This window comes from Poecile atricapillus, chromosome 27 (genome assembly GCF_030490865.1).
Source record: "Poecile atricapillus isolate bPoeAtr1 chromosome 27, bPoeAtr1.hap1, whole genome shotgun sequence".
NCBI lineage: Eukaryota > Metazoa > Chordata > Aves > Passeriformes > Paridae > Poecile > Poecile atricapillus.
Window position 1 is genome coordinate 5209349 of NC_081275.1, and position 23896 is coordinate 5233244.

Sequence of the window (23896 nt, forward strand, 5' to 3'; positions counted from 1 at the left end):
CTGTCGCCGCTGTCCGGGCACGGCTGAGCCCCCGCGGCTGCCACAGGCTGCGGGCACCGGCTCCTCCACGGGGACAGGGACAAGGACACGCCTTGTTCACTTGGCCGTGGGCTGTGCCCACCCTGCCCCCGGTCCCTTGGCAGAGCCATTTCCCTGCACAGCGCCGGTGCTGCCTCTCCCTGCCAGGGTTTTGGGGTGTCCCTGCCCTGGGGAAGGGGACACTGGGAGGGTGATGCCCAGTGCGGGCGGGCTCGGTGCTGTCAGCTCCATCCGGCTGCGGAGGAGATATCGGGGGTGATGGAGGGGCCCCGTGCCCCGCTGTCCTCACCGCTCCTCGCCACATTTCCGCTGGTTCCTACTGCCTGCACCCCGAAATAGCCACGCCGGGATGGGTGCGGCCCCGGCGGGCGATGGGCTCAGGCTGCTGTGGTCGTGTCCCCCCAGCCCGTGGCCGTGTCTCCTGGTGGCGCTGCCACCTCCTGTCCCCTGCTCCGGCCGCATCGGGCTCCCCCGCACTCCTCTGGCTCCCCGCAGGAGCGGATGTGCGGCCGGGGGGGCCCTTCCTGTGTTCCCCATTCCTGCTGGCCCCGTCCCCAGCTGTGTGCCCCGAGATAAGCCAGGGACTCTCAGGGACGGGGGCTGTGGCCACATTTTGGGGTGACGATGGGGCTGCTGCGGGTGCTGCTGCTCCTCGGGGGGCTGTGCCTGCCCCCTGTGCTGGGGCTTCTCCAGGACCCCTGCACCATCTACGAGGGGCCCCCCGGCAGCTATTTCGGTTTTGCCCTGGATTTCCACATGAGCGAGGGAAAGTAAGGAGGCACCGGGGTGTCGGGGTCGGGCACGGCACACGCCACCAGACCCTGACACCGCTGTGCCCCCCAGGCCCGGCGTGGCGGTGGGAGCCCCCCGTGCCAACACCTCCCAGCCCGGCGTGACTCAGCCCGGCGCCGTCTTCCTCTGCTCCTGGGACAGCAACGAGGACTGCAACAAGACCTGCAACAAGACCTGCAACAAGACCTGCAACCCCCTCCCCATCGACACTGCGGGTGCGTGGTTGCCGTGGGGCGGGGGGGTGGGCGCGGGGGTGATGCCGGCTCCGCACATTCCCCCTCTCCCGCTCCCCCAGGGGACGAGAGCCAGAGCCAGGGCACCTTGGAGCTCCACACCTACAAGTCTCACCAGTGGCTGGGAGCGTCCGTCACCAGCTGGGACGGCAAATTGGTGGTGGGTTCATCCGGAGGGGATGTGGGCAGGCTTGGGTGGCGGCGGGGTGGGCACCCAGCCCCTCTCACGGCCGTGCCCAGGCCTGTGCCCCGCTGCAGCACTGGAACGCCATGGAAGGGCAGCAAGAGGCGTTCCGCACCCCGACGGGCGCCTGCTTCGTGTGGAGCTCGGGCCAGCGGAGCGCGGTGTGGTACTCGCCCTGCCGAGACCAGACCATGGCCAGCACCTACCGCCAGAGGAACTACGGTGAGGGGGGACCGGGGGCCGGGGGGTGCCCCCAACCCCGCGTCCGTCTGACCCTGCCCTGTGCCCTCAGTGCACGACAAGCGCTACTGCGAGATCGGCTTCAGCGCCGCTGTCACCCCGGTGAGAGGGGACTTGAGGCGCCTGGGGGACTCGGGGGGCTCGGGCAGCTTGGGGGGATCGAGAGGTGGCGCCCCCGGGATGCCCGAGGATAGGGATGGTACCTGGGTGTCACGGCGGGGGATGTTGGGATGCTGATGTGGGGGATCCTAGAGTGGGAATTCCGGGAAGCGAGGTCCTAGGAGTGGGGGGATTCTGAGGTGGAGGTGCCAGGATGGGAGAGGTTGGGCTGGAATATGCCAGGATGGGAAACACTGGGGCGGGGGATACTTGGATGAGGATGCTTTGGGGGGATGCCGGGGTGCCCCGGGGTGGTGCTAAGCCAGCTCCTCCCGCAGGACGGGACGCTGGTGCTGGGTGCCCCCGGCGGGTACTACTTCTCGGGTGAGTCCGTACTGCCGGCGTTGCCCCCCCCGGCTGGTGCTCCAGGGGTGCTCCCTTTGGGTGGGCGCGGCCGGAGGAGGACACCCCCGGTGGGGTACCCCATAAATGCCACTCGCAGTGGCACCGGCAGCCCAGGGTGGGTGGCAGCTGGTGCCCCGTCAGTGCTGGTGTCCCCCAGGGCTCGTGTACTCGGTGGAGCTGGACAAGATCCTCAGGCGCTTCACCGGCAGCTCCCTGCTGTGGCTGGGGACCCCCGGGCGCCCCACGGGACCGGTGTCCTGGGACTACGAGGACGGGTACCGGGGTGAGCAGCGGGCACGGGCACCCTGCCCCACAGCCAGCCTCTGCCCGGATACCCCTGAGTCACCAGTGGCCATGTCCCTGCAGGGTACTCGGTGGCTGTGGGCGAGTTTGATGGCAACCCCAAAACCAAAGGTAAGGCTGGGGGTGCAGGGAACAGGGGTTGATGGGCCTGGGGCACCCCGGGGCTCCAGAGTGACCTTGCTTCCCTTCCCGAGGGGGCTGGACAGGCTGTGGGAGGACAGGCTCGCGTCCATCTCTGTGCCCTCATGCCCCCATGTAGCACCAGGGGTATCCCTGTGCCCCCCTCAATGTCCCCAGAGGGGGCACTCAGGGCTCTCATCCCCCGCAGAGTACGTGGTGGGGGTCCCCAACAAGAGCAACACGAGGGGTGAGGTGAGTGCTCCAGAGTGCCCGGTGCCAGTGCCTGGCCGAGGGGACACCAGGGGACGCCTGCGTGTGTCACCCCGGGCTGGGCCTGGCGCCTGACACTGCCCTGGGCAGGTGGAGATCCTCTCCGCGGGGGACACCCTGAGCCGGCTGCGGGGCATCGCCAGCGAGCAGGTACCCCTGCCCTGAGCCACCCCCGGTGCTCCACAGCACTCCTGCGCCCATCCCATAGCACCCCAGCACCTCCCGCTCCCCCAGCCCCCGCCCTCTGTGCCCCTGGCACCCCCAGTGCCACCCTGTACCCGGACGCTTTCCAGGTGGCTTCGTACTTCGGGCACACGGTGGCAGTGGCCGATGTCGATGGGGACGGGTGAGAGCAGGGACAGCGGTGTCCCCCCCACCTCCATGGGGACACCCAGGGGTGCTGCCCCGTGCCTGGCACCCCGCTGGGTGCCCCCCGCCCCCAAACCTACGGGCCCTGACCCTGACCCCGCGCCGGGCACAGGAGGGATGACCTGCTGGTGGGTGCACCCCTGTACATGGCCCGGCGCTCCGACGGGCAGCGCAGCGAACTGGGGCGTCTCTACCTCTACCTGGGCCGGGGACAGCAGCCCCTCGCCGGGCCCCCCCAGACCCTGACGGGCACCCACCCCTACGGCCGCTTCGCCGCCGCCATCGCCAGCCTCGGGGACCTGGACAACGACGGCTTCGGCGGTAACAGTGGGGCGGGATGAGGAGATGTGGCACCCCCTGGGGCCGCCCCTCGGGGAAACTGAGGCAGGAGAGGACGGGTGGGTACTCACGTCCCTTTTGTTCCCAGACGTGGCCGTGGGCGCCCCGCAGGGTGGTGACAGTGGCAGCGGGCAGGTCTTCATCTTCCGCGGGCAGAGTGAGGGGCTGGCCCCGGTGCCCACCCAGCGCCTCGACAGCCCCTTCCCCGGCCCCGCCGCCTTCGGCTTCGCGCTGCGTGGTGCCACCGACCTGGACGGCAACGGCTACGCGGGTACAGCCCTGACACGATACCGCCCTGCCACCGTCCTGCCAGGCCGGTGTCACCAGCCCGGTGTCACCAGCCCGGCACCGACCCTCTGCTTGTCCCTGCAGATCTGCTCGTGGGGGCTTACGGGGCGGACAAGGTGGCCGTGTACCAGTGAGTGCCCGTCCCTGTGGTGGCCCGGGGGTCCCCGTTGGGTCCCCTGGCACCTCAGCAATGTCCCCATGCCCCAGTGGATTACCCGTGGTGGTGGCCCGGACCCAGCTGAGTGTCCCCGATGGGCTGAATCCTGAGAACCTGAACTGTGACCTGCCCAGCTCCGGGCTCCAAGTCAGCTGGTGAGGGGACACTGCCCTGGGGACACTGTCATGGGACCACTATGGGGACATGACCATGGGGACACCACCGTGGGCACAGGACAGGTCCCTGAGCACCTGTTGGTGTTGTCCCCCCGCAGTTTCCAGGTGGTGTTTTGTGTCAGCGTGACGGGCCAGCACATCCCTGAGCGCATCTGTGAGTGCCAGTGTCACCCGGGGGGCACTGCTGTCACACGGGCACTGCTGGGGTGTCACCGCGGGTGTCACCAGTGCCACCCTCCTGTTCCCCACCAGACCTGGATGCTGAGCTGCAGCTGGACCGGCTGAAGCCCCGGCAGTCGAGGAGGGTCCTGCTGCTGCAGGGACACCAACCGTCCTGGCAAGAGGAGCTGATGGTGGCAGCGGGGACACCCCCTGTGTGCAGGAACCTCACCGCCTACCTGCGGGTACGGGCACGGGGACAGCACGACACAGGGCGGGGACAACCCATGGAGGGTGGAGGACAGGAGTTGGGATGTGGCATCTCCAGCCAGGATGGGACCAGGGATTGGGAATAATGGTGTCCCCCTGTCCCAGGAGGGTGGGGACAGGGGTGGGGGCCCTGGGGTGGGGTGGGCACGGGGCGCCCTCCAGAGTGCTCTGCCCATGGGTGTCCCCAGGACAAGGCCGAGTTCAAGGACAAGCTGAGCCCGGTGGCCCTGAGCGTGGCCCTGAGCGTGGTGGCCCTGACGCCGAAAGGAGAGGTCCAGGAGTTGGTGCTCTACGGGGACACCCTGGTGCAGGCACAGGTAGGGGGGACACGGCTGTGGGGGGACATCATCGTGAGGTTGGCTCATCCCCACAGTTGAGCCAGGGCACACGTGGCACCCCCAGCTTGAGTGTGCTCAGCTCCGGGGTCCCCAGCCTGTGCCAGTGTCCCAAACAATCCCTGGGACATTGCCCCTGCCCCCCACGACTGTCCCTGGTTTCCACTGGGATGTGGCTCCTACCCCCTCCACTGTCCCTCATTCCCCCTGGAATGTGCCCCCACACTGTCCCTGCCACTCCCTGGTGTGTCTGTCCTGTTCTGCCATCTGTGCCCACCCTGTGGTCCCCAGTCCCTCCCCAGGATGTCCCCTCTGTACCCAGGACTGTCCCCATTCCCAACCCCAAGAATGTCCCCTCTGCTCCTTCTGCCATCCCCAGTCCCTCCCCTGGATGTCCCCCTGCTGTCCCTGCTCCCTCCTTGGTGTGTCTCAGGGTCCCTGAGCAGCCGTCCCCGGGTTCTGCTGTCCCCGTTCTTCCCTCTTGGAGATGTCACCTCCCTCCCCTCCATTCCCGGTCTCTCCCTGGAATGTCCCCTCTCTGCACTGTCCCAAAACTTCCCTCTGGGATGTCCCCTCTGGCCCCTCCACCAGCTCAATCCCTCCCCGGGATGCCTCCTCCGTGCCCTCTGCTGTCCCCAATGACTCCCCCTCCCACACCTCACCCTGGACGGGGGGGGTCCCCCTGTTCCCTCTCTGTCCCCTCCCAGACCCACATCATCCTGGAGGACTGTGGCGATGACAACCTCTGTGTCCCCGACCTCCACTTGGCTGCCGACACGTGAGCACCGGGGGGGCTGAGGGAGTGCTCGGTGTCCCCCCGGGGTGCTGAGCTCTGTCCCCATGTCCCCCAGCCCCAGCCAACGCCTGCTGATCGGGGCCGAGGCCACGCTGTCCCTGCGCGCCAACGCCACCAACGCGGGCGAAGGCGCCTTCGAGGCGGAGCTGAGGGTGCAGCTGCCCCCCGGCACCCACTATCAGGCTGCCCGCAGCAGCATCCCGGTCCGTGTCGAGTGGGGGTGACCCTGCGGGGGTTCACATTCTGTTCTTGGTGGTGTCTGGGCTGGGGGGGGCTCATGTCCTGCCATTGCTGTCACCCTCCTTGGGGGTGCCCAGGGTGGGGGGCTCAAACTGTCCTTGGTGGATGTCACCCCCCATGGGGGTGCCCAGTGGTGATGGGAGTCAGGGGATGCCTAGCACAGGGGGTGACCCAAATCGGGGGGCTCACACTCCTTCATCCTCATCATCCTCCGTGGGACTGCCTGGTGGGGTGGATGCCCAGAGATCCTGGATTGGGGGGGTTCATGTCCTGCCCTTGGTGGCCGTCACTCTCCACAGGGTCCCCATTGATGATGGGTGTCCAGGGGTGCCCTGGGTGTGAGGTTCAAGCCCTGCCCTCAGCTCATGCAGGTCCCCAGTGTGGTTGGTTCATGACGGGGTCCATGATGTGTCCCCATCCCATGTCCCCACCTCACAGGGGCAGGAGAAGCTGAGCTGCAACCCCAAGAAAGAGAACGGAACCCACGTGGTGCTCTGCGAGTTGGGCAACCCCATGAAAGCAGGGGCCCGGGTAAGGGGATGGGGGCACCCTGCTGTGCCTGTCACTCCCTGGGGCTGGTCACCCAGCTGCCCCTCTGCTCTGCTGTCCCCCAGATCACCGTGGACATGGAGCTGAGCGTGTCTGGGCTGGAGGACATGGGGGATGCCATCACCTTCCACCTCCAGCTGCGGAGGTGACGCCCTGCTGTCCCCCTGCCCCCCACCCACTGCTGGGACACTGGCACCTCGGACTCGGTGTCCTCAGCGTGTCCCCAAACTCAGTGTCCATCCCTCATCTCGCTGTGTCCCCACAGCAAGAACAGCCCCAGCCCCAGCAACGCGTCAGTGACGGTGACAGTGCCCGTGGAGGCAGAGGCAGAGATGGAGCTGCGAGGGTGAGGGCCTGGGGGACCTGGGGATATTGGGGGGACAAAGGGGGACACTGACCCCCCTCTCCCACCAGCAACTCCCTGCCTGCCGTGATGGTGCTGCCCACGAGCTGGCACCGGCTGGAGGGCAGCCAGCGGCTCGAGGACCACGGCATCAAGGTGGAGCATGTCTATGAGGTAGAGCACGGCACCCGCGGGTGCCCAGGGGATGTCCCCTCTGTCCCCTCCCCGCGTCAATCCCTGTGCTGGCCATCACCCCGCCCTCCTCCCGCAGCTCCACAACAAAGGTCCCGGCACCGTCAGCGGGGTCACCCTGAGCCTCGCCGTCCCCCACCTGCTGGGCGACCACGTCGTGCTCTACCTGCTGGAGCTGGGCACCGAGGGGGGCATGAACTGCTCCCACCACCCCGCCCTCAATCCCGACCAGGTAGGGGCTGCGGCACCGCTGTCCAGCGGCGGGCGCTGGGACACCCAGGGAGCTGCACATCCCCCCGTGTCCCTTCCAGCTGGAGATCTCCGCTCCGGCGGCCGCAGCGCCCGGGAACGGCAGCCAGCAGCGGGAGCGCCGGGACGCGGAGCCGCCCCCGGGAGCCGGGCTGGGACGAGCCGGGCTCGTCCGTGTGGTGAGCGGGTGGCCTGGGCAGGCTGGGACGGCTGCGGGTGCCGGGGTGGCGCCGCATCCTCCAGGTGACCCTGGGGACCTGCAGCCCGTGGTGGGCAAAGGGCTGGCAGTGTCCCCTGGGGTGGGGACCCCCCGACACCCACCGTGTCCCTCAGGACTGTGACAATGCCACGTGTGTGGACATCACCTGCCACGTGCCCAGCCTGGGCAAGGACCAGCGGGCACTGGTCAGTGTCCACGCCCTGCTCTGGATGGACACCCTGCAGCAGGTACTGTCCCCTCCTGGGGACAGAGGGGACGGGGTGGCATTGTGGCCCCGGGGCATCCCTGCAATGTCCCCTCCTGCATGGTGCTCCCCAGAGAGCGCCCTGGGGATGCCCTGGGTGGGGTCACGGATGCTCTGTTAGCTGCCAGGTTCCCATGTGTCCCCTGCGTGTCCCCTCATCTGTCTCTAGCGGGAGCACCTCCTGACGCAGTTCGTCATCCAGTCCCAAGCGTGGTTCAACACCTCGGCCATGCCCTACCGCGTCCAGCCCCGGGTCCTGCCCACCGGCAAGGCTGAGGTAGAGCCGGCGTGGCTGTGGGGACACAGGGACAGGCCGTGGTGGCAGCGGTGTCACCCACCTGTCCCTCTGCAGATCGACACCCGCTTGGTGCGCGCCAGCCCCGGGGGCGAGGGGGCTGTGCCAGTGTGGTGGGTGGTGCTGGGGGTCCTGGCCGGGCTCCTGCTCCTCACCCTCCTCATCCTCCTCCTGTGGAACGTGAGTGGGCACGGGGGGACACTGGGGAATGGTGACATTCACCACGGTGATGGGGTCTCACTGGCACCAGAGGGACCACGAGCCATGGGACATAGTGCTGGGGGTGGGGGCTGTGGGACAGGACGGGGGGACAGCAGGACGGGTGACACCCTGCGGTCCCGGGAGGGTGACACTGTGGGGTCCTGAGGCTGGTGCCAGGGGGTCCCTCAGGAGTGATGTCATGGGGTCCCTGCCACAGGGATCTCTGGGGGGCCCTGTGTGCCGCGGGGTCCCCCAGGGCCCGACTGTCGCTGTGTCCCCTTCCAGACCGGTTTCTTCAAGAGGACGCGGCCGCCTGCCGAGGGGGACACGCAGGAGCTGGGGGGTGCCCAGGAACCAGGGGGTGCCCAGGAACCAGGGGGTGCCCAGGAACCAGAGGGTGCCCAGGAACCAGGGGGTGCCCAGGAGCCGGGGGGTGCCCAGGAGCTGGGGGGTGCCCAGGAACCAGGGGGTGCCCAGGAACTGGGGGCAGCCCAGGACTAGCGGTGTCCCCGAGGACCCCTGTGCCCCACCCCCACCCAGCTCCCATTCCCCAGCCCCCCCGTGCCCGTGGGACCCCAGCCCCGCTCTGTTCCCCCCGGACAATAAATGCCTTCTCTGTCCTGAGGTGCTGCCCATGGGGCTGTGGTTGTGTCCCCCCGGACCTGCACGGGGGGTCTGGCGGGGAACAGGGCACAGCGGAGGGGCAGGGAGGCTTTTGGGGAGAATGTCCCCACTTGTGTGCCCTTGTGGGGTGCCCCAGGGCAGTGGGGGGGGTGAGTCCCGGTGCAGCGCTGGGGGATCCATAGCGGGGCCGCTGCTGCTACCGTGGGTGGGTCACGGTACCGGGGTCAGTCCCAGGGATGGCACCGGGGGATCGGGGCAGCGCCAAAGGCCAGTCCCGAAAAGCCGCTGAGGTACCGGGGGTCGACACTGAGGCTCAAGGAAGTACCGCGAGTGTCCCGGGATGACGGTGCCGGTACAGGGTCAGTCCCGGGATGCTGGTGCCGGTACCACGTGCCCGTCCCGGGGCTTGGAGTGGAGCCGGGAATGGGTCCCGGGAGGCCCCTGCGGTACCGGGGGCAGTGCAAGGCTGTCGGTGCCAGAACCGGAGTGAGTCCTGCAGTGCCGGGTCCCGGTCCTGGCCTCGGGGCGGTAGCGGGGGTGGGCACAGCGGGTCGGGATCGGTACCGTGGATAGTGCCGGAGCTCGAGGCAGTGTCAGCGGTGGATCCTGGGGTCGGTGCCGATATCGGGGGTGGGTCCTGAGCTGCCGCTGCCGATACCAGGGTCAGTCCCGGGATGCCGGTGACGGTACCGAGTCCCGGAGCGGTCCCGGGGAGTGGTACCGGCGGTGCTGAGGAACCGGCGATGGGGCCCGAGTCTCGGGGATCTGGAGGGGGCGGTGCCGGGGATCTGGGGCGGTGCCGGGGGTTGGTCTGGGGGTCTCGGGGCGGTGCCGGGGGTGGTCCCGGTGCCGGGGCGGTGCCGCTCCGGGGGTGGGCACTGGGCGGCCGTGCCCGGCGGCTCCGGCAGGTGGAGCCCGGTCCCCGCGGCGGGCGGGCGGACGGGCCGGGCGGGCCGGGCATGGCGGGGTAACGGCGCGGAGCCACCATGCGGCCCCGCCGCCTCCTGCCGCCGCTGCCGCCGCTGCCGGTGCTGCTGCTGCTGGCGGCCGCGGGCGGGCGGCGGGCGCGGGGCGCGGCGGAGCCGGGAGCGCACGGTGAGAGCGGCCTTTGTGTGCGGGGCGGGGGGCGCCGCCGGCAACACCCCCGCCGCCCTCCCCGCCCGACCCCCGCTCCCACATCCCCCCGGCATCCCTTGGCCTCCACCCCCTGCCCCGCACCGCCGCCCCAGCCCGACCAACGCCCCCACTCCCCCATACCCGCCCGAACCCCGCATCGACATCGCCCCGGCATCCTTTGAACCCGATCGCCCCCCCGCGCACCGCCCCCCGATCGATCCCAGCACCGGCCCCCCCATCCCTGCCCGACCCCCGCCCTGATATCCCCCCGAAATCCCTTGGCTCCGTCACCCCCTCAGCAGCACCGGCCCCCTCCCGACCCCCGCCCCGCCCCTCCCCGGCACCCCCCGGCCCCCACACCCCCATCCCCGCCGCCCCCCGCCCCGGATCCCCATGATCCCGACATCCCCATCCCCTCCCGGCCCCCCCGGCTCCTACACCCCCATCCTTGCCCACCCACCTTCCCACCGCGCCCGCGCCTCCGCTCCATTCCCCCGGTCCATCCCCCTTGTCCATCCTCCGTCCATCTCCCGCTCTGTCCGTCCGGCCGCACCCCCGTCTGTCCGTCTGTCCGTCTGTCCCCCCCTCCCTGGGCGGTTCTGGCCAGCGGCGGGCAGAGGGTGATGGGTGGGGGGTCTGGGCAGTGCCAGGGGGTGCAGCTGGCTGGGTGGGGGTCACGGACAGAGCTTGGGGGGACGAGAGGGTGGGGGTGGTCCCAGACCTTGCGGTACAGAACGGGGGGGGGGGGGGGGGGTTGTGTCCCGGGCAGCGCCAGGGGTTCGTGATGGTGGGTGAGGGTCACAAACCAGGGGGTGAAGGAAGTTGGGTGGGGATCGTGGACAGGGCTTGGGGGGTGCTGGAGGGTGGGTGGGGGTCCTAAGCAGAGCTTGAGGGTGTCTGATGGTGGGTGGAGGTCCCAGGTCAGCGGGGGCATCATGGTGGGTGGGCAGGAGGATCCTGAGCAGCACCCGGGGGTGCAGGATGGTGGGGGGTGCATCAGGCAGGCAGGGTGGGCCTTGGAGTCCCCGCGGTTCCCTGTGACCTCATCCTGCACCCCAAACCCTCCTGGCAAAGCCCCTGTGCCAGGGTGAGGCGTGCCCGGGGGTGAGAGGGGGACTGTGGGGTGAGGGGGGTCCCTGACCCGTGCTGTCTGTGCTGGCTCAGCTCCCGTCTGGCGTCAGCCCTGCCCATTCCCGTCCCGCGGGGTGACAGACGTGCCAGGGCTCCTCACTGCCACCCCAGCGCCTGGCATCCCCCGCCCCACCTCATGCGACCGTGGGGGTCAGACTGGGAGGCACTGGGGTCAGACTGGGAGGCACTGGGGAGCCAGCGAGGAGCCAGTGTCCCTCCGGTGGCCGCACCACCCTCTGGGGATGGTGATGGTGGGGGGACAGCGAGTGGGGACGGGACGGCCGTGCCGGTGCCCCCGCGCTGGGGGTGGCACCATGGCCCCCCCTCTCCGGCGGAGCCCGGGGTGGGGTGCCAGCTGTCCCCGGCAGCTGCGGGTGACATTCCTGCCCTCGGGTGCCGGCTGTCCCCGCCGTGCGGGGGGACACCCTCAGCCCCTCCATTCCTCAGACCCGCCCCCCCGCCCCTGTGCATCGCTGGAGCAGCTGCTGCGAATTTCCCCTTCTCGCCCATTGCCACATCTGGGCCGCATCTGGGCCGGGGCGGGTCGGGGTGGGGTGCCGGGTGGCGTGGGGGGTTCCGGGGGGCCGGGGCTGCGGGGGGCCGGGCGGGAGCCCCGGGGCGCGGGATGAAGGAGGTCGTTGCCTGGGTGACGGCGCCGGAGCCGGGACCGCTGCCAAGGGCTGCGGATCATGCGCAGGATGGCGCTGGCTCGGGGGGGCCGGGGGCACACGGGGGTTTAGGGTCCCCCCCTCCCTCGAGCCGGGCCCTGTAGCGGGGACTTGCTGGGGGGATCCCTCCCTCTGCTGCCGGTGGGGCCTGCTGGGGTCGAGACCCCCGACCTTGGGACAGGTGTGAGCGACACCCTGGGGGTCCCCACCTCTGGTGGGGGAGTTGAGAGTGACGTGACTGGGTGCACCCACCCGGGTGGGCACGGCACCCTGGGGCCAGGAGCCCCCTCAAGGGGGCACAGGGTGGGCACAGCAGTGATGCTCACACCCCTTCAGGACCTGCTGCCTTCTGGGGAGCACCTGTGACCTGCCAGGGTGGTGGCTGTGACCTGCTGGGTATGGTGGGCACTGGGATGGCTCTCACCACCTGCTGGGATGCTGACCATGACCCACCAGGATGGTGTCCATGGCTTTCTGGGATGGTGCCTGTGACCTGTCAGGGTGGGTCCCACCACCTGCAGGGATGGTGACCATCACCCCCCTGGATGGTGGCTGTGATGGTGACCATGACACCCCTGGGATGGTGGCCATGACCTGCCAGGGTGTGTTCCACCACCTGCTGAAATGGTGGCCAGACCCCCTGTGCTGTTGACCATGACCCCATGTGATGGGGATGGTGGCCATGACCCAGCAGGACAGGTCCCACCACCTGTTGGTGTGGTGCCCATCATCCATCAGGATGGTGCCCATGACCCTTTGGGGTGGTGTGTGTGACCCCCGGGTTGTGTCCCACCACCTGCTTGGATGGTGCCCCCGAGGTGTGTCCCACCCACCCTGTCCCTGTCCCTGTCCCTGTCCCTGTCCCTGTCCCTGTCCCTGTCCCTGTCCCTGTCCCTGTCCTTGTTCCTGTCCCTGTCCCCTGTCCCTGTCCCTGTCCTGTCCCTGTCCCTGTCCCTGTGGCACTGTGGGGGTGCTGTGCCCGTGCCTGTGCCCACACCGCTGTCCCCACCGTGTCCCCACAGAGGTGCTGCTGCGGGTGCAGGTGTTTGAGAGCGGGACGCTGGCCCCACTGCCGCAGGCGGCCCTGGACGTGTTCAGTGCCCGCAGCGCGCTGGCAGCCGGGACCACCGACCACACGGGCACCGGGGTCCTGCCCGTGCCCTACCGCCTGGGCTCCTGGCTGCTCGTCACCGCCACACGTCGCGGATACGTCACCGCCTCTGTCCCCTGGCGCGTCACCAAACTGCCACGTGAGTCACCCCCAGCCTGGGGGTACCCCAGTGCCTTCCTGGGCAGCTCTGGCTGGGAGTCCCCACTCCCTTACTGGGGCCTCTGAGTCTGACTGGGGGGCACAATCCTTTCCTAAAGGGATCTCAAATCTCTTCCTGAGGGTTCTGGGCCCTTTTGGAGGTTCTAAATTCCCAACTGGGGGGCTCTGAGCCCTGGTGTGGGGTCATTAGTCCCTACTGGGACCTCAGTCCCTTCCTTACAGGGGACCCCTAATGGGTTTCAGTGTAGGGGACCCATACAGAAGGGTGTTTGGGAGGGCTCTGGCCCTTTTGGGAGGGAACAACCATGTCATGGTGGCCCCCAAGTCCTCCCATCCCATCCCAGGGCAGGGGAAGTTGGGGGCTCCCCCTGGGATACACTCCAGCCCTTTTCCCCAGGGCAGGGGGGAGTGGGGGGTGGCACCAATGGGAGGGGTCACCTGGGGGTGGGGGTGGCACACATGGGAGCACTCAGCTGGGGAGGTGGGAATGGGGGTACAGGGATTGTGGGATACAGGATGGGGAGGGACATGGGGGAATGGGGGGTACTGGGATGAAGTGATACAGGGACAGGGATGGAGGGTGCATGGATGGGATGGTCTGCCCACCCTGCCCACTGCCTGCCCCCACCTGTTCCTCCTGTCCCTGTCCCCAAATGCTCCTCACCCCTTGCTGTCTCCCCTTTCCCCACCCCCTCTCTCTCCCCATCAGTCCCCCCAAGCCTGGGAGGAGTGTGTGTCTATTTTGGGGTCCCCCACTACCCTCTCTTCCCCTTCCAGTCTACGCCTCCATCAGCCTCTACCTGCTCCCAGAGCGCCCGGCCACCCTCATCCTCTACGAGGACCTGGTCCAGATCCTCCTGGGATCCCCAGGTGAGACAGGGGGATGGTGGTGGGTGACACCACCGGCCCCCCTGGGTGCTGCCACCCAGCCTGTGCCCCCCGGCTGAACCACGGGGATGTCGGTGGGTGACACCACCATCCCCCCCCTCTTGCTGCCACCTGCCGTGTCCCCGCAGGTGGCCGTGGGCAGCCGTGGGCGCAGTTTCCCCGGCGGGCAGCCCGCCTGCCCCGCAGCTCTACCTACAGCCAGCTCGCCGCGTCCCTCACCGCCGCCTCCGGCCCCGGCCCGGCCCGCGCCTTCCCCGCCTTCCTCGGGGCCGAGCAGGACGGCAGCGGTACGGGGGACACCGGGGACTTGGGGACTGGGGGGCGCACCCCATGTGGCCCCCCTGAGGGATGTCCCCATCCTTGTCCCCGCAGCCAATGGCACCTGGCTGGAGCTGGCGCCGGTGGCGGCTGTCAGCGTCCACCTGTTCACCGGGAACGGGACCGAGGTGCCGCTGGCTGGCCCCGTCCACCTGTCCGTCCCTTTGGCCCCCGACGCCGCGGCCGTGGTGGCCACCAGTGTGCCAGCCTGGAGGTTTGACCCCAAGAGCGGTGAGTGCTGCCAGAGCGTGGCAGAGGGGACACGGCTCCTGCTGTGGGGTGGTGGGGGCTGTGAGGGGTTTGAGGGGTCTCAGCCTGGCGTGTCCCCACAGGGCTGTGGGTCCGTAATGGGACGGGGCTGATCCGAAAGGAAGGCCGGCAGCTGTACTGGACGTTCGTCTCCTCCCAGCTGGGATACTGGGCAGCAGCTCTGCCCTCCCCCAGCACAGGTGAGGTGACACGTGTGGGTGCCCTCCTGGCCTGTGTCCCTTGGCTCTGGGGACAGGCTGGCTGGGGACAGGGTGGCAGCACCTTGGGGTGCTTCCCTCTCTGACCCCCTGTCCCAGAGCTGCCTGAGGGAGCTGGGACCACCCTGGGGTGCTCCTGTTGGGGTGGGGGCTCCCCCTGATCCCGCTGTCCCCAGGGCTGCCTGAGGCTGGGGGGCATTGCAGCCCCTTGGGGTGCTCTAGTTCCCTTTGCCCCTCTGTCCAGACCTGTCCCAGGACAGCCCCCCAGGGCACTCTTTAGGGGGACTCCCCTCTGACCCTGTTGTCCCCAGGGCTGGTGGCAATGGCAGCAGGTGTGACAGACATCACCACCTACCACACCATCTTCCTCCTCACCATCCTGGGTGCCCTGGCCCTACTCGTCCTCATCCTCCTCTGCCTCCTCATCTACTACTGCAGGTCAGCACCGGCTGCATCCTCACCACGCTGGGGGTGGGAACAGAACCCAACATTCCCTGTGGGAATGGGGGTCAGCACCCACCTGTAACCCCTGGGTGCCCCATAACTGGGGGGGAGCATTTCCAGGCACCGTGTAACTGGTTATGGGGAGGGGGCAGCATCCTCCTGGTAGCCCTATGTGCCCTGTATCTGGCTTTGGGAAGGGGGGCACCACCCCATGGCACCCCCAGGTGCCCTAGACCTGGCTATGGGGAAGGGGCAGCACCCTCCTGGCATCCTTGAGTGCCCTGTAGCCGTTTTGGGGGAGTCACTGCCCCCTGGAACCTCCCAATGCCCTATAGTTGGCTATGGGGAGGGGGTACCAGCCCGTGGCACCTCTGGGTGCTCTTTAGCTGGATTTGGGAGCCAGACACTGATCTCCAGAACCCCTGCAGGGTGGCCTACGGCTGGCTTGGGAGGGGGGACACCACTACCCAGCACCCCCGCGTGCCCTGTAGCCCCCTCCTGTAGCTCCTTCCAGCAGGCGAGGGAGGGGGCAGCAGTCGGCCCCCGGCCCCACGTTCCCCCGTCTCCCCTCAGGCGGCGGTGCCTGAAGCCGCGGGCGCAGCACCGCAAGCTGCCGCTGCCGGGGCCGCTGGACGCGGCGCGCCGAGACCAGGCCACGTCGGTGTCCCAGCTGGACCTCCTGTGCGGGGGCAGCCACCTGGAGACCGCCTCCTCGGGGGGGGACACCGACCTGCCCACCCCCAGCCTGCCTCCCTCGACCCGCGAGCTGACCCCCGCCCGGCCGGACTTCTTCCAGCCTCCGGCCCCCGCCCCGCTCCGCGCCGGCCCCCGGCCCGCGGCCGCCACGCTGGCCCCCCGCCGCCGCCAGCCCCCCGCCCACGAGGACTACGGGCGCCCCGGCGAAGCCTTCGGCCTCCGTGCCGCCCGCTCGGTGGACGGGCTGCAGCCGCCCGACGAGCACCCCCGGGGCACCCCCGCCTTCCCCCCGCGGCCCCCCTCGCCCTCGTTCTCCCGTTACGGGGCGCAGCCGACCGAGCACCCCCTGCCTGAGCCCCCCCCGCGCCCGCCCTCGCTGGCCCCCCCCGGCCCCCTGCTCCTCTGCGGCCCCCTGGACCGGGGCGGGGGGCCCGAGGAGGTTTACCGGGGGGTGATGCCCACCCTGCTCATCCCCGCCCGCTACATGCGCCTGGCCCCCGGCGAGCCCGAGGGTCCCCCCGAAGCCGATGGGGGACCCGGCTCGACGGCGGCCACGGCCGCGCCCCCGCCCCCCCCATCCTCCGGGCAGCCCTTCGAGGAAGGGGAAAACTGGGGCGGGGCCCGTGCCCCCCAACCGGTGAGTGGCTCGGTGGCCATCCCGGTGCTGCTGGACGGGTCGGCGGTGGCCCAGCTCAACGGGGAGCTGCAGGCGCTGGCGGGGCAGCAGCTCCTGGAACTGGGGGGTCCGCGACCCCCGAGAGCCTGGTTCGTGTCCTTGGACGGGCGCTCCTCCCAGGTTCGGCATTCCTACATCGACCTGCAGGGCAGCGAGAGGGGTCCGGGCCCCGCGCCCCCTCCCCGTCTACCCCGGGCGGCCGGAGGCGGGGAGGAGGACGGGGGGCCCCGGCCCCCCCTGCCCGCAGCCTCCCCCGAGGACAGCTCGCTGGCCCCCTTGCTGGAAGCGGGCAGCGGGGGGCGGCGAGGGGGGGGCAGCGGGCGCAGCAGCGCCAGCGAAGCCCCCCGAGACTCCCTGACCAGCCCCGAGGAGGAGGCGCTGGCCGAGGCGGGCGACGCTGGGGACGAGGGGGGCGACCGCAAGAGCCCCTGGCAGAAGCGGGAGGAGCGGCCTCTGATGGTCTTCAATGTCAAGTGAGTGTGGGCAGGGCGGTCCCCTGGTCCCCGGGCGTGTTGAGATGGTGGGGACACCGCTGCTGTCACCCGTCTCAGCCCAGAACTGTCTCCTCCCACCGCCGTCCTGACATCACTGTCCTATCGCTGTGCCATCCCACAGCCATCTCATCCCACCTGTCATCCTGTCCCATCAGTGCCATCCCAGCTCAATCCCACACAGCACATCATCTCATCCCACCGCTGTCATCCCATCCCACCGTCCCACCACTGTGTCCTGTCACTGTCCCATCCTGTACTGCCGTGCCGTCCCTCCCCACACCATCCAGCCTTGTCACTGTCCCACCCCAGCACCACGGTCCCCTTCTGCCAGGGGAGGGGCCAGAGACACCACAGCCAGGCCACCGTGTCCTCATGTGCTTGGGACCCCCACCCTGTGCCACCAGGCTGTGCCACATGCCTGCTGCCCCTGTCCCCTCCGGGTCCCACCCAATTCCACCATCCACCTCCCTGTCTTTTGGGGGTGGGAACTGCATGCTCCATGTCCTCCCAATCCTGAGCCATGTCCCCACTTGTGTCCCTGCAGGACAGGGGGGGCTGGCACTGCCCCCCGAGCCAGCGGTGCCTCCAAGCTGCCATAGGAGCCGGGGAGCCCCCGTCCTCCACCCTCATCCCCCTTTGGATTTTAACTGTGTTTCTAAACGTTTTCTACGTGGTGAGGATGAAGAGGGGTCATTGGGGCCAGGCTGGCAGAGGGGGGGCCATGGGGACCCCCCCGGGTGCCAGGCTGGGCAGGGAGCTGCTGCCTGCACCTGCCTGCACGTCCTGCCTGCTCCTTAGAGGCATTAATATATTAAACACACAAAACCCCCCTGCCTCCGCCTCCTGCCTCAGTTTCCCCCTTGCTGGGAGCCATGGATGGAATTTCTCCTAGAAACCGTTTATTGGGGTGGTGGCACTCGGGGGTGGTGCTGTCCCCAGTGAGATCAGAACAGGAATGGGTGCTGGGGGCTGCAGCCCCAGCCTCCCCCAGTGCACTGGGACCCCGCGGGGCAGCAGTGACGGCCGTCGGAGCAGCAGGAGCCCTGCAGAGAGAGATGGAGTGAGGGGGGGGGGGTGATGCCACCCCTCACCCCCACCCTGGTATCCCCCCACTCACCTGGGCAAAGGGGCAGCACCCCCAAGAGCCTCCCCGGGCCTGGCAGCACCGCTGGCCCCCGCGGCAGGAGCCGCTGGCACCGCAGGGCACGAGGCCACCTGGGTGAGTGCCAGGGGCTCGCAGTGGGACGGGGGGTGGCCGGTGGGGGGCTGAGGGGGCCTGGCGGGGGGCTGAGGGGGTTGGCAGTAGCCAGGTGGGCTCCAGCAGCTTCTCACAGCTCTCGGTGGCCACGTTGCAGGTGTAGCCTCGGGGACAGCAGTGCTGGTGGTCCCCGCAGCAAACGGCCTGGGGGACACAAGGATGGGGTCAGTGAGGGACACGGCTCCAGGTGTCCAGGTACCAGGGCACAGGTACATCAGGCACCCAGGTACCTGGGTGTCCCTGGCAGAGCCCCAGGGACTGTGCCAGGCCCTGTCCCCAGGGTACCCACAGAGCCTCCATTGAGGGGACCAGTGACAAATGTGGGAGTGTCCCATGTCTCTGCCCCTCCCCAGCCCTGCTTGTCCCCAAAGGGCCTCCCCCACAGCCACGCTCCATCCCTACCCCGCTCCATTCCATTCCCAAATCCTCATTCCCCAGGACAAGATCTCACCCTGGGGTGCCCCCACCCCCAAACCCCAGGGATTCCCCCACACCTGCTCGAGGGGGCAGCACCCCCAGGTGCCCAGGCTCAGCCTGCAGCACGTGCTCCCGTCAGGACAGCTCGTCTTTTCATCGCATTTGACATCCCCTGAGGTCACCTGTCCCTCCCGGGGCAGCGCCGGGGTCTTGCGCACCCAGGGCCGGCGGGTGCCCCCCTCCTGCAGGCAGCTGCCCCCCTCGGGGTCGCAGGTGTAGCCCTGGGGGCAGCAGTGCACGTGGTCGGGGCAGCAGACGGCCTGGAGGGCAAAGAAGGGGGGGCTGAGCACAGGGGACCCCCAGCAACACAGCTGGGGACCTCCAGGGGACAAGTCCCCTCGTGCCTGTTCCTCCTCTGCCCTCCCCTGCTCCATGTCCCCCCTAGACCCAGCTTGGCTCCATCCCCTCTTTCAGGGGGCAGACATGGGGACCCTCTCGTGATGCTTCTGCCCCACTGTGGGATGCAAGAATGTCCCTGGGCATCCTCATGTCCCTGTGGCCTTGTGTGCCTCCGTCACCATCTGCCACTGGAGCCCGAAACTGGTCCCAGTTAGCAGAGGGGGTCTGACTGGGGTTGGAGGGCACCAAAGGGACCCTGTGGGGCCATGGGGATATCAGGGGTTTGGAGCTTGCCCTGTCCTTCCTGGAGGACATCTGCCCTCACCCTGCCCAGGGGACATTGGCCTTTGTCCCCTCAGGGCACAGGACACCCCCAGTCCATGGGGCTGTTGAGGGGGACAGGCAGTGACTGTGCCCTGCTGAACATTCCCATGTTCCCCAGGCAGGTGCTCCACTCGGTGTCCATTGAGCCACGTCCCCCCCTCCAAGGACACCCCAGGACCCTCTGGAATCTGCTCAGTCCAGGATCCCCCACTCCCCTGGGTGCACCCCCAGGTCCCCCACCCCACACAGCCATGGACCCCCATGGCCATAGGCAGAGACCCCACACCTGCTCGAGGGGGCAGCACCCCCAGGTGCCCAGGCTCAGCCTGCAGCACGTGCTCCCATCAGGACAGCTCGTCTTTTCATCACATTTGACATCCCCCAAGGTCACCTGTCCCTCCCGGGGCAGCGCCGGGGTCTTGCGCACCCAGGGCCGGCGGGTGCCCCCCCCCTGCAGGCAGCTGCCCCCCTCGGGGTCGCAGGTGTAGCCCTGGGGGCAGCAGTGCACGTGGTCGGGGCAGCAGACGGCCTGGAGGGCAAAGAAGGGGGGGCTGAGCACAGGGGACCCCCAGACAATGCCAGCTCCACAGGAGGGGGGACAGATGTGTCCCCTCCTGCCCATTCCACCATCCCCATTCCCCACCCCAGCCCCAGCAGTGAGGAAGGGGGGATTTGGGGACCCCCTCATCACTCTTGACCTCCCCCTTCAGTGGGACTCAGGAGGGTCCCAGAGCATCCTGGTGGCTTCATGTTCCTTCACCACCTCTGTCCCTTTGGGGCACCACTGGAGCCCCAAACTGGTCCCAGTTAGTACAGGGGGTCTGAGTGGGGGATGTCAAGGTGACTCAGTGTCACCCCCATCCCCATGTGACATCAGGGAATGGGAGCCCTCCTGGAGGACAGGGGACATCAAATCTTGTCCTGGGCAAGTAACCCCCACCCTTGTCCTTCTCAGTGGAACAAGACACAGCTGTGTCCCCTCATCCCACCCAGGGGGCCAGGGAACATCTGCTCATCCTGGGGGGCACAGGGGACCCCCCGTACCTGCTCGAGGGGGCAGCACCCCCAGGCCCCTGAGCTGAGCCGGCAGCACGTGTTCCCATCGGGACAGCTCGTCTCCTCGTCACACTTGACGTCACGAGCTGGGGACGGGGGACAGTCAGGGCTGGTGTCCCCTCCCCAGGACAAGACAGGGGGCTGGTCCCTGGGGGGGTCTTACCTGTGGGCAGTGCTGCCAGGGGTGCAGAGCCCCCCAGGGAGGTGCAGGTGGAGTGAATCAGGTCGCAGGTGGTGCCCTGGGGACAGCAGTGCTGCCCATCACCGCAGCACACGGCCTGGGGGGAGACACGGGATGACAAGGACCCTGCGGATGGGGACAGGGGGTGCAAGCATAGGGGGCATGGCATGGAGGTGCCCTGTCACCGCAGGACACGGCCTGGGGGGAGAGATATGGGGTGACAGGGACCGTGGGGACAAGGACAGGGCGTGCACAGCATGGAGGGCAGGGCACAGGGTGCCTGGTATGGGGGACATGGCACAGGGTGGGGTGTCCAGGGCCCAGTGTCCACCACAGGATGCCCACCAAGGTGTGTCAGGCGTGGGATCATTGGGACAGGGTGCCTGGCACCACCGTGACGTGCTTGGAATTGGGATGTCCAGAATGGGGTGCCTGCATGGACTGGTACAGGGCGAGTGGTGTGTGTTGGGGGTGTGGAGTGCCCAGTGAGGGGTACCTGGCAAGAGGTGCTTGGTTTGGGGTGTTCAGTGAGGGGTGGCTGGTTTGGGGTGTTCAGTGGGGGGTGGCTGGTTTGGGGTGCTGGGCACAGCTGCCTGTCTCAGGGTGCCCACGGCTGTGGAAGCACTCACGTTCTGCAGGGGACAGCAGCCATACTGCGTTGGGGACAGCTGGCAGCAGGTTGTCCCATCAGGACACGCCGAGCGGCCATCAGGACACAGCACCTGGCGCAGTGCGACTGGGAGGACACACAGTGTCACCGTGTCCCCTGCGAGGGCACAGCGAGGGCACCCCAAGGGGACACCCCTTACCTGGGGCAGGGGGCTGGCGCTTCCAGGAGGGGAAGGCTGTGCTCAGGGGGACGTCAGTGTCACCGCTGGGGGACACACAGCGCCCGCGGGTCAGGTCGCAGATGGTGGCATGGGGACAGCAGTGCACCTTGTCAGCACAGCACGAGGCCTGTGGGTGCCAGCCACGCTTGTCACAGTGATGGCCATGCCAGGTCCCCCCTCAGTGTCCCCGTGTCCCCACAGCCCGTACCTGGGGCATGGGGCAGCACCCCCAGGCGCCGCTGCTTGTCACACAGCATGTGGCATCATCGGGACACTCGGACTGGCCATCAGGACAGGGGACAGCACGGGGGGCTGCAGAGACAGGTGAGGCACCCCCGTGTCCATCCTGTCCTCTTGAGGCCAACCCCTAACACCCCCCCACCCATGCCCCCATACCCAGGTCTGTGACACAGGACTCCCCATCAGCACTGCAGTGGGACCCTCGGGGACAGCAGCGGTGGCCCCCGGCGCAGGGGACACTCTGGGGAGAGAGAAAGGGGTGGGAGGGCAGGGGGGTCAGGGAGTGCCCCCCAAATGCCAGGGAGAGGGGGAAACTGAAGCACAGGGGAGGGGGCTCACCTCTGGCAGCTGGCAGCTGGCGGGGCAGGATGAGCTGTCCTGACACCCCTTTGCACTGTGGACAGGCAGGGCCTGGGGGGGCACGGGGGGGGGGCGTCATCATCCCTTGCTGCGGCCCCCCCGACCCCCCCAAACCCTGTGCACTCACCGGGGTCACGGGGCAGGGGCCCCCATGGGGACAGGGCAGCTGGCCCCTCACGCTGGCCAGGGCCACCCACAGCAGCACGAGGGTCCTCATGGTTCTGGGGGCACCTGGGGGCACCTGCGGGACCCCCCCGAACCCCCCAGCCTCAGTTTCCCTTCTTACTGAGTGGGCGGGCAGCTCTGCTCCCCAGATCTCACTTCTTCTTTCAGCCATGTGTTGGGAAAGCCCCAGCCCCGCACTTTACCCAGCCCCCCCACCCCGGGGTGCACCTCAGGGTGCTGGGGGTACCCCACAGAGAGCGGGGGGGGCAATGCGGTGTGTGGTACCCCAACCGCGCCCCGATACCATCTCCCTGCGGTGCCGGACGGGCTCCCCCCCCCAATCCCACTTCCACAATCACTTTCACTTCCCTTTCCCCGCTGCTGACACCTCCTCCCCCGCCCGGGGGGGCTCTGCTCCCCTCGCTGCCGGGACAGCTCGGGGGGACCCTGCTGTCACTGCGACCCCCAGGGCAGGGCTGGGCTCTACCCCTCGACATCCCCCAGCACCAGACCCAGTGCCCCCAGTGCTCCCAGTGCCCCCAGAGCTCCCAATGCTCCCAGTGCCCCCAGTGCTCCCAGTGCCCCCAGTGCCCCCAGAGCTCCCAATGCTCCCAGTGCCCCAGTGCTCCCAGCGCTCCCAGTGCCCCCAGAGCCCCCAGTGCTCCCAGTGCCCCCAGCGCTCCCAGTGCCCCCAGTGCTCCCAGTGCCCCCAGCGCTCCCAGTACTCCCAGTGCTCGCAGCACGCCTCCCAGGAGGGACTCCCAGTACGTCCCAGTGCTCCCCAATGACCTCCGGGGACTCCCAGTGCTCCCCCGCGACTCTCAGTGTCTCCCACGGTCTCCCAGCGACCCCCGTGACTCCCAGTTCCTCCCAGCACTTCCCAGTCGCCCGTATGACTCCCAGCTCCCTCCAGTACCCCCCAGTGACCCCGTGACTCCCAGTTCCTCCCAGCACCTCCCAATGTTCCCAGCACCTCCCAGTGCTCCCAGTTCCTCCTAGCAGCTCCCAGTACCTCCCAGTGCTCCCAGCCCGTCCGGGTTCCCCGATGTCTCCCGGTCCCTCCGAGTCACCCCGTGACCCCGGTGCCCCCCGTGATCCCAGTACCCCCCAGCACCCCCCAGTACCCACCAGCGCTCCCAGTTCCCTCTCCCGGTCCCTGCCCCGTCCCTGCCGCAAACCCCCCCCACTCCCTCTGGCCGCAAGTCCCGCCCCCCGCCGCTCATTGGCCACCGGCCGCGCCTGCCGCGCTCCCATTGGCCAGCCCGGGCTGAGGGGGCGGGCACAGCGACCGCCGCACCTCCGTCACGTGACGGAAGATCACGTGATAGCAGCCCCCCCTCCCCGGGCGATGAAATCGGGGGGGGGGCTCGGCCGGACCCTCGGCCCGGAGTGACCGGGGCACGGACCGGGGCACGGGGACCCCTCAGACCCCCCTGCCCGGGGCACAGACCCCTCTGCCTACAGCCTTGAGCCCCCTGTGCGGCCCCGACCCCGTCCCAGGGCACAGACCCCCCTGCCCGGGGCACAGGGTTTCGCCCCTCGGTGCTGCTGAGCCCTCCAGACCTTGCTCCCAGGGCAGGCAGCACCCCGAGACTACTCCACTCCCCCCAAATCCTCCCCAACCCCCTCAAACTTCCATCAGCTCCCACAGCCCCCTCCAGTCCTCCCCAGTCTCCCCGATCCTCCCAAAACTCCAGTCTTTGCCCCCCCAACTCCCCCATCCTCCCTTCCAATGCCCACAAGTGCCCCTAAATCCTCTGCAAATCC

The 23896-nt window shown here is 68.9% G+C and overlaps 3 protein-coding genes across 8 annotated transcripts; 2 read left to right on the plus strand and 1 right to left on the minus strand.

The window, feature by feature from the left end:
- The first annotated feature begins 596 nt into the window (after positions 1 to 596).
- ITGA2B (integrin subunit alpha 2b) lies at positions 597 to 8648 on the plus strand. 2 transcript variants are annotated; one of them, XM_058858152.1, is made up of 30 exons: positions 597 to 809; positions 883 to 1046; positions 1127 to 1224; positions 1323 to 1470; positions 1541 to 1590; positions 1926 to 1971; positions 2150 to 2275; positions 2359 to 2406; positions 2624 to 2667; positions 2776 to 2835; positions 2979 to 3031; positions 3167 to 3375; positions 3482 to 3664; positions 3766 to 3811; positions 3889 to 3993; positions 4113 to 4168; positions 4267 to 4418; positions 4632 to 4760; positions 5486 to 5556; positions 5630 to 5777; positions 6253 to 6345; positions 6429 to 6508; positions 6629 to 6709; positions 6778 to 6880; positions 6978 to 7130; positions 7210 to 7326; positions 7481 to 7594; positions 7781 to 7888; positions 7964 to 8086; positions 8393 to 8648. In XM_058858152.1, exons 1-30 carry the CDS (start codon positions 664 to 666, stop codon positions 8606 to 8608), a joined length of 3270 nt encoding a protein of 1089 aa, XP_058714135.1. In that variant the 5' UTR covers positions 597 to 663; the 3' UTR covers positions 8609 to 8648. The 2 variants fall into 2 exon arrangements, with proteins under 2 accessions (XP_058714135.1, XP_058714134.1); XM_058858151.1 differs by having other exon boundaries at positions 598 to 809; positions 1305 to 1470.
- A 971-nt stretch (positions 8649 to 9619) lies between these two features.
- Positions 9620 to 17724, plus strand: FAM171A2 (family with sequence similarity 171 member A2). Its single transcript, XM_058857956.1, has 9 exons — positions 9620 to 9826; positions 12669 to 12896; positions 13694 to 13786; positions 13933 to 14091; positions 14177 to 14353; positions 14455 to 14571; positions 14901 to 15027; positions 15607 to 16878; positions 17444 to 17724. Exons 1-9 carry the CDS (start codon positions 9718 to 9720, stop codon positions 17496 to 17498), a joined length of 2337 nt encoding a protein of 778 aa, XP_058713939.1. The 5' UTR covers positions 9620 to 9717; the 3' UTR covers positions 17499 to 17724.
- A 52-nt stretch (positions 17725 to 17776) lies between these two features.
- On the minus strand, positions 17777 to 23398 carry GRN (granulin precursor). 5 transcript variants are annotated; one of them, XM_058858166.1, is made up of 13 exons: positions 23258 to 23398; positions 22092 to 22205; positions 21944 to 22015; positions 21761 to 21845; positions 21573 to 21676; positions 21344 to 21491; positions 21164 to 21270; positions 20517 to 20631; positions 20342 to 20439; positions 19584 to 19826; positions 18652 to 18894; positions 18017 to 18301; positions 17777 to 17942 (listed from the first exon to the last, which is right to left on the minus strand). In XM_058858166.1, exons 1-13 carry the CDS (start codon positions 23381 to 23383, stop codon positions 17844 to 17846), a joined length of 1839 nt encoding a protein of 612 aa, XP_058714149.1. In that variant the 5' UTR covers positions 23384 to 23398; the 3' UTR covers positions 17777 to 17843. The 5 variants fall into 5 exon arrangements, with proteins under 5 accessions (XP_058714149.1, XP_058714150.1, XP_058714152.1 ...); XM_058858167.1 differs by lacking the exon at positions 23258 to 23398 and adding an exon at positions 22919 to 23090; XM_058858169.1 differs by lacking the exon at positions 23258 to 23398 and adding an exon at positions 22875 to 23090.
- Positions 23399 to 23896: the final 498 nt, after the last annotated feature.

Excerpts from the sequence above, each read along its gene's own strand:
- ITGA2B (XM_058858151.1), top strand. The coding sequence starts at position 664 with ATGGGGCTGCTGCGGGTGCTGCTGCTCCTCGGGGGGCTGTGCCTGCCC. Across the intron at positions 3,812-3,888 it reads GACAAGGTGGCCGTGTACCA|TGGATTACCCGTGGTGGTGG; the intron begins GTGAGTGCCCGT and ends CCCATGCCCCAG. Across the intron at positions 7,889-7,963 it reads TGCCCACCGGCAAGGCTGAG|ATCGACACCCGCTTGGTGCG; the intron begins GTAGAGCCGGCG and ends GTCCCTCTGCAG.
- FAM171A2 (XM_058857956.1), top strand. The coding sequence starts at position 9,718 with ATGCGGCCCCGCCGCCTCCTGCCGCCGCTGCCGCCGCTGCCGGTGCTG. Across the intron at positions 12,897-13,693 it reads GCGCGTCACCAAACTGCCAC|TCTACGCCTCCATCAGCCTC; the intron begins GTGAGTCACCCC and ends TTCCCCTTCCAG. Across the intron at positions 14,572-14,900 it reads TCTGCCCTCCCCCAGCACAG|GGCTGGTGGCAATGGCAGCA; the intron begins GTGAGGTGACAC and ends TGTTGTCCCCAG.
- GRN (XM_058858166.1), bottom strand. The coding sequence starts at position 23,383 with ATGGGAGCGCGGCAGGCGCGGCCGGTGGCCAATGAGCGGCGGGGGGCG. Across the intron at positions 22,016-22,091 it reads GCCCCTGCCCCGTGACCCCG|GCCCTGCCTGTCCACAGTGC; the intron begins GTGAGTGCACAG and ends GTGCCCCCCCAG. Across the intron at positions 19,827-20,341 it reads GGTGCTGCCCCCTCGAGCAG|GCCGTCTGCTGCCCCGACCA; the intron begins GTACGGGGGGTC and ends TTTGCCCTCCAG.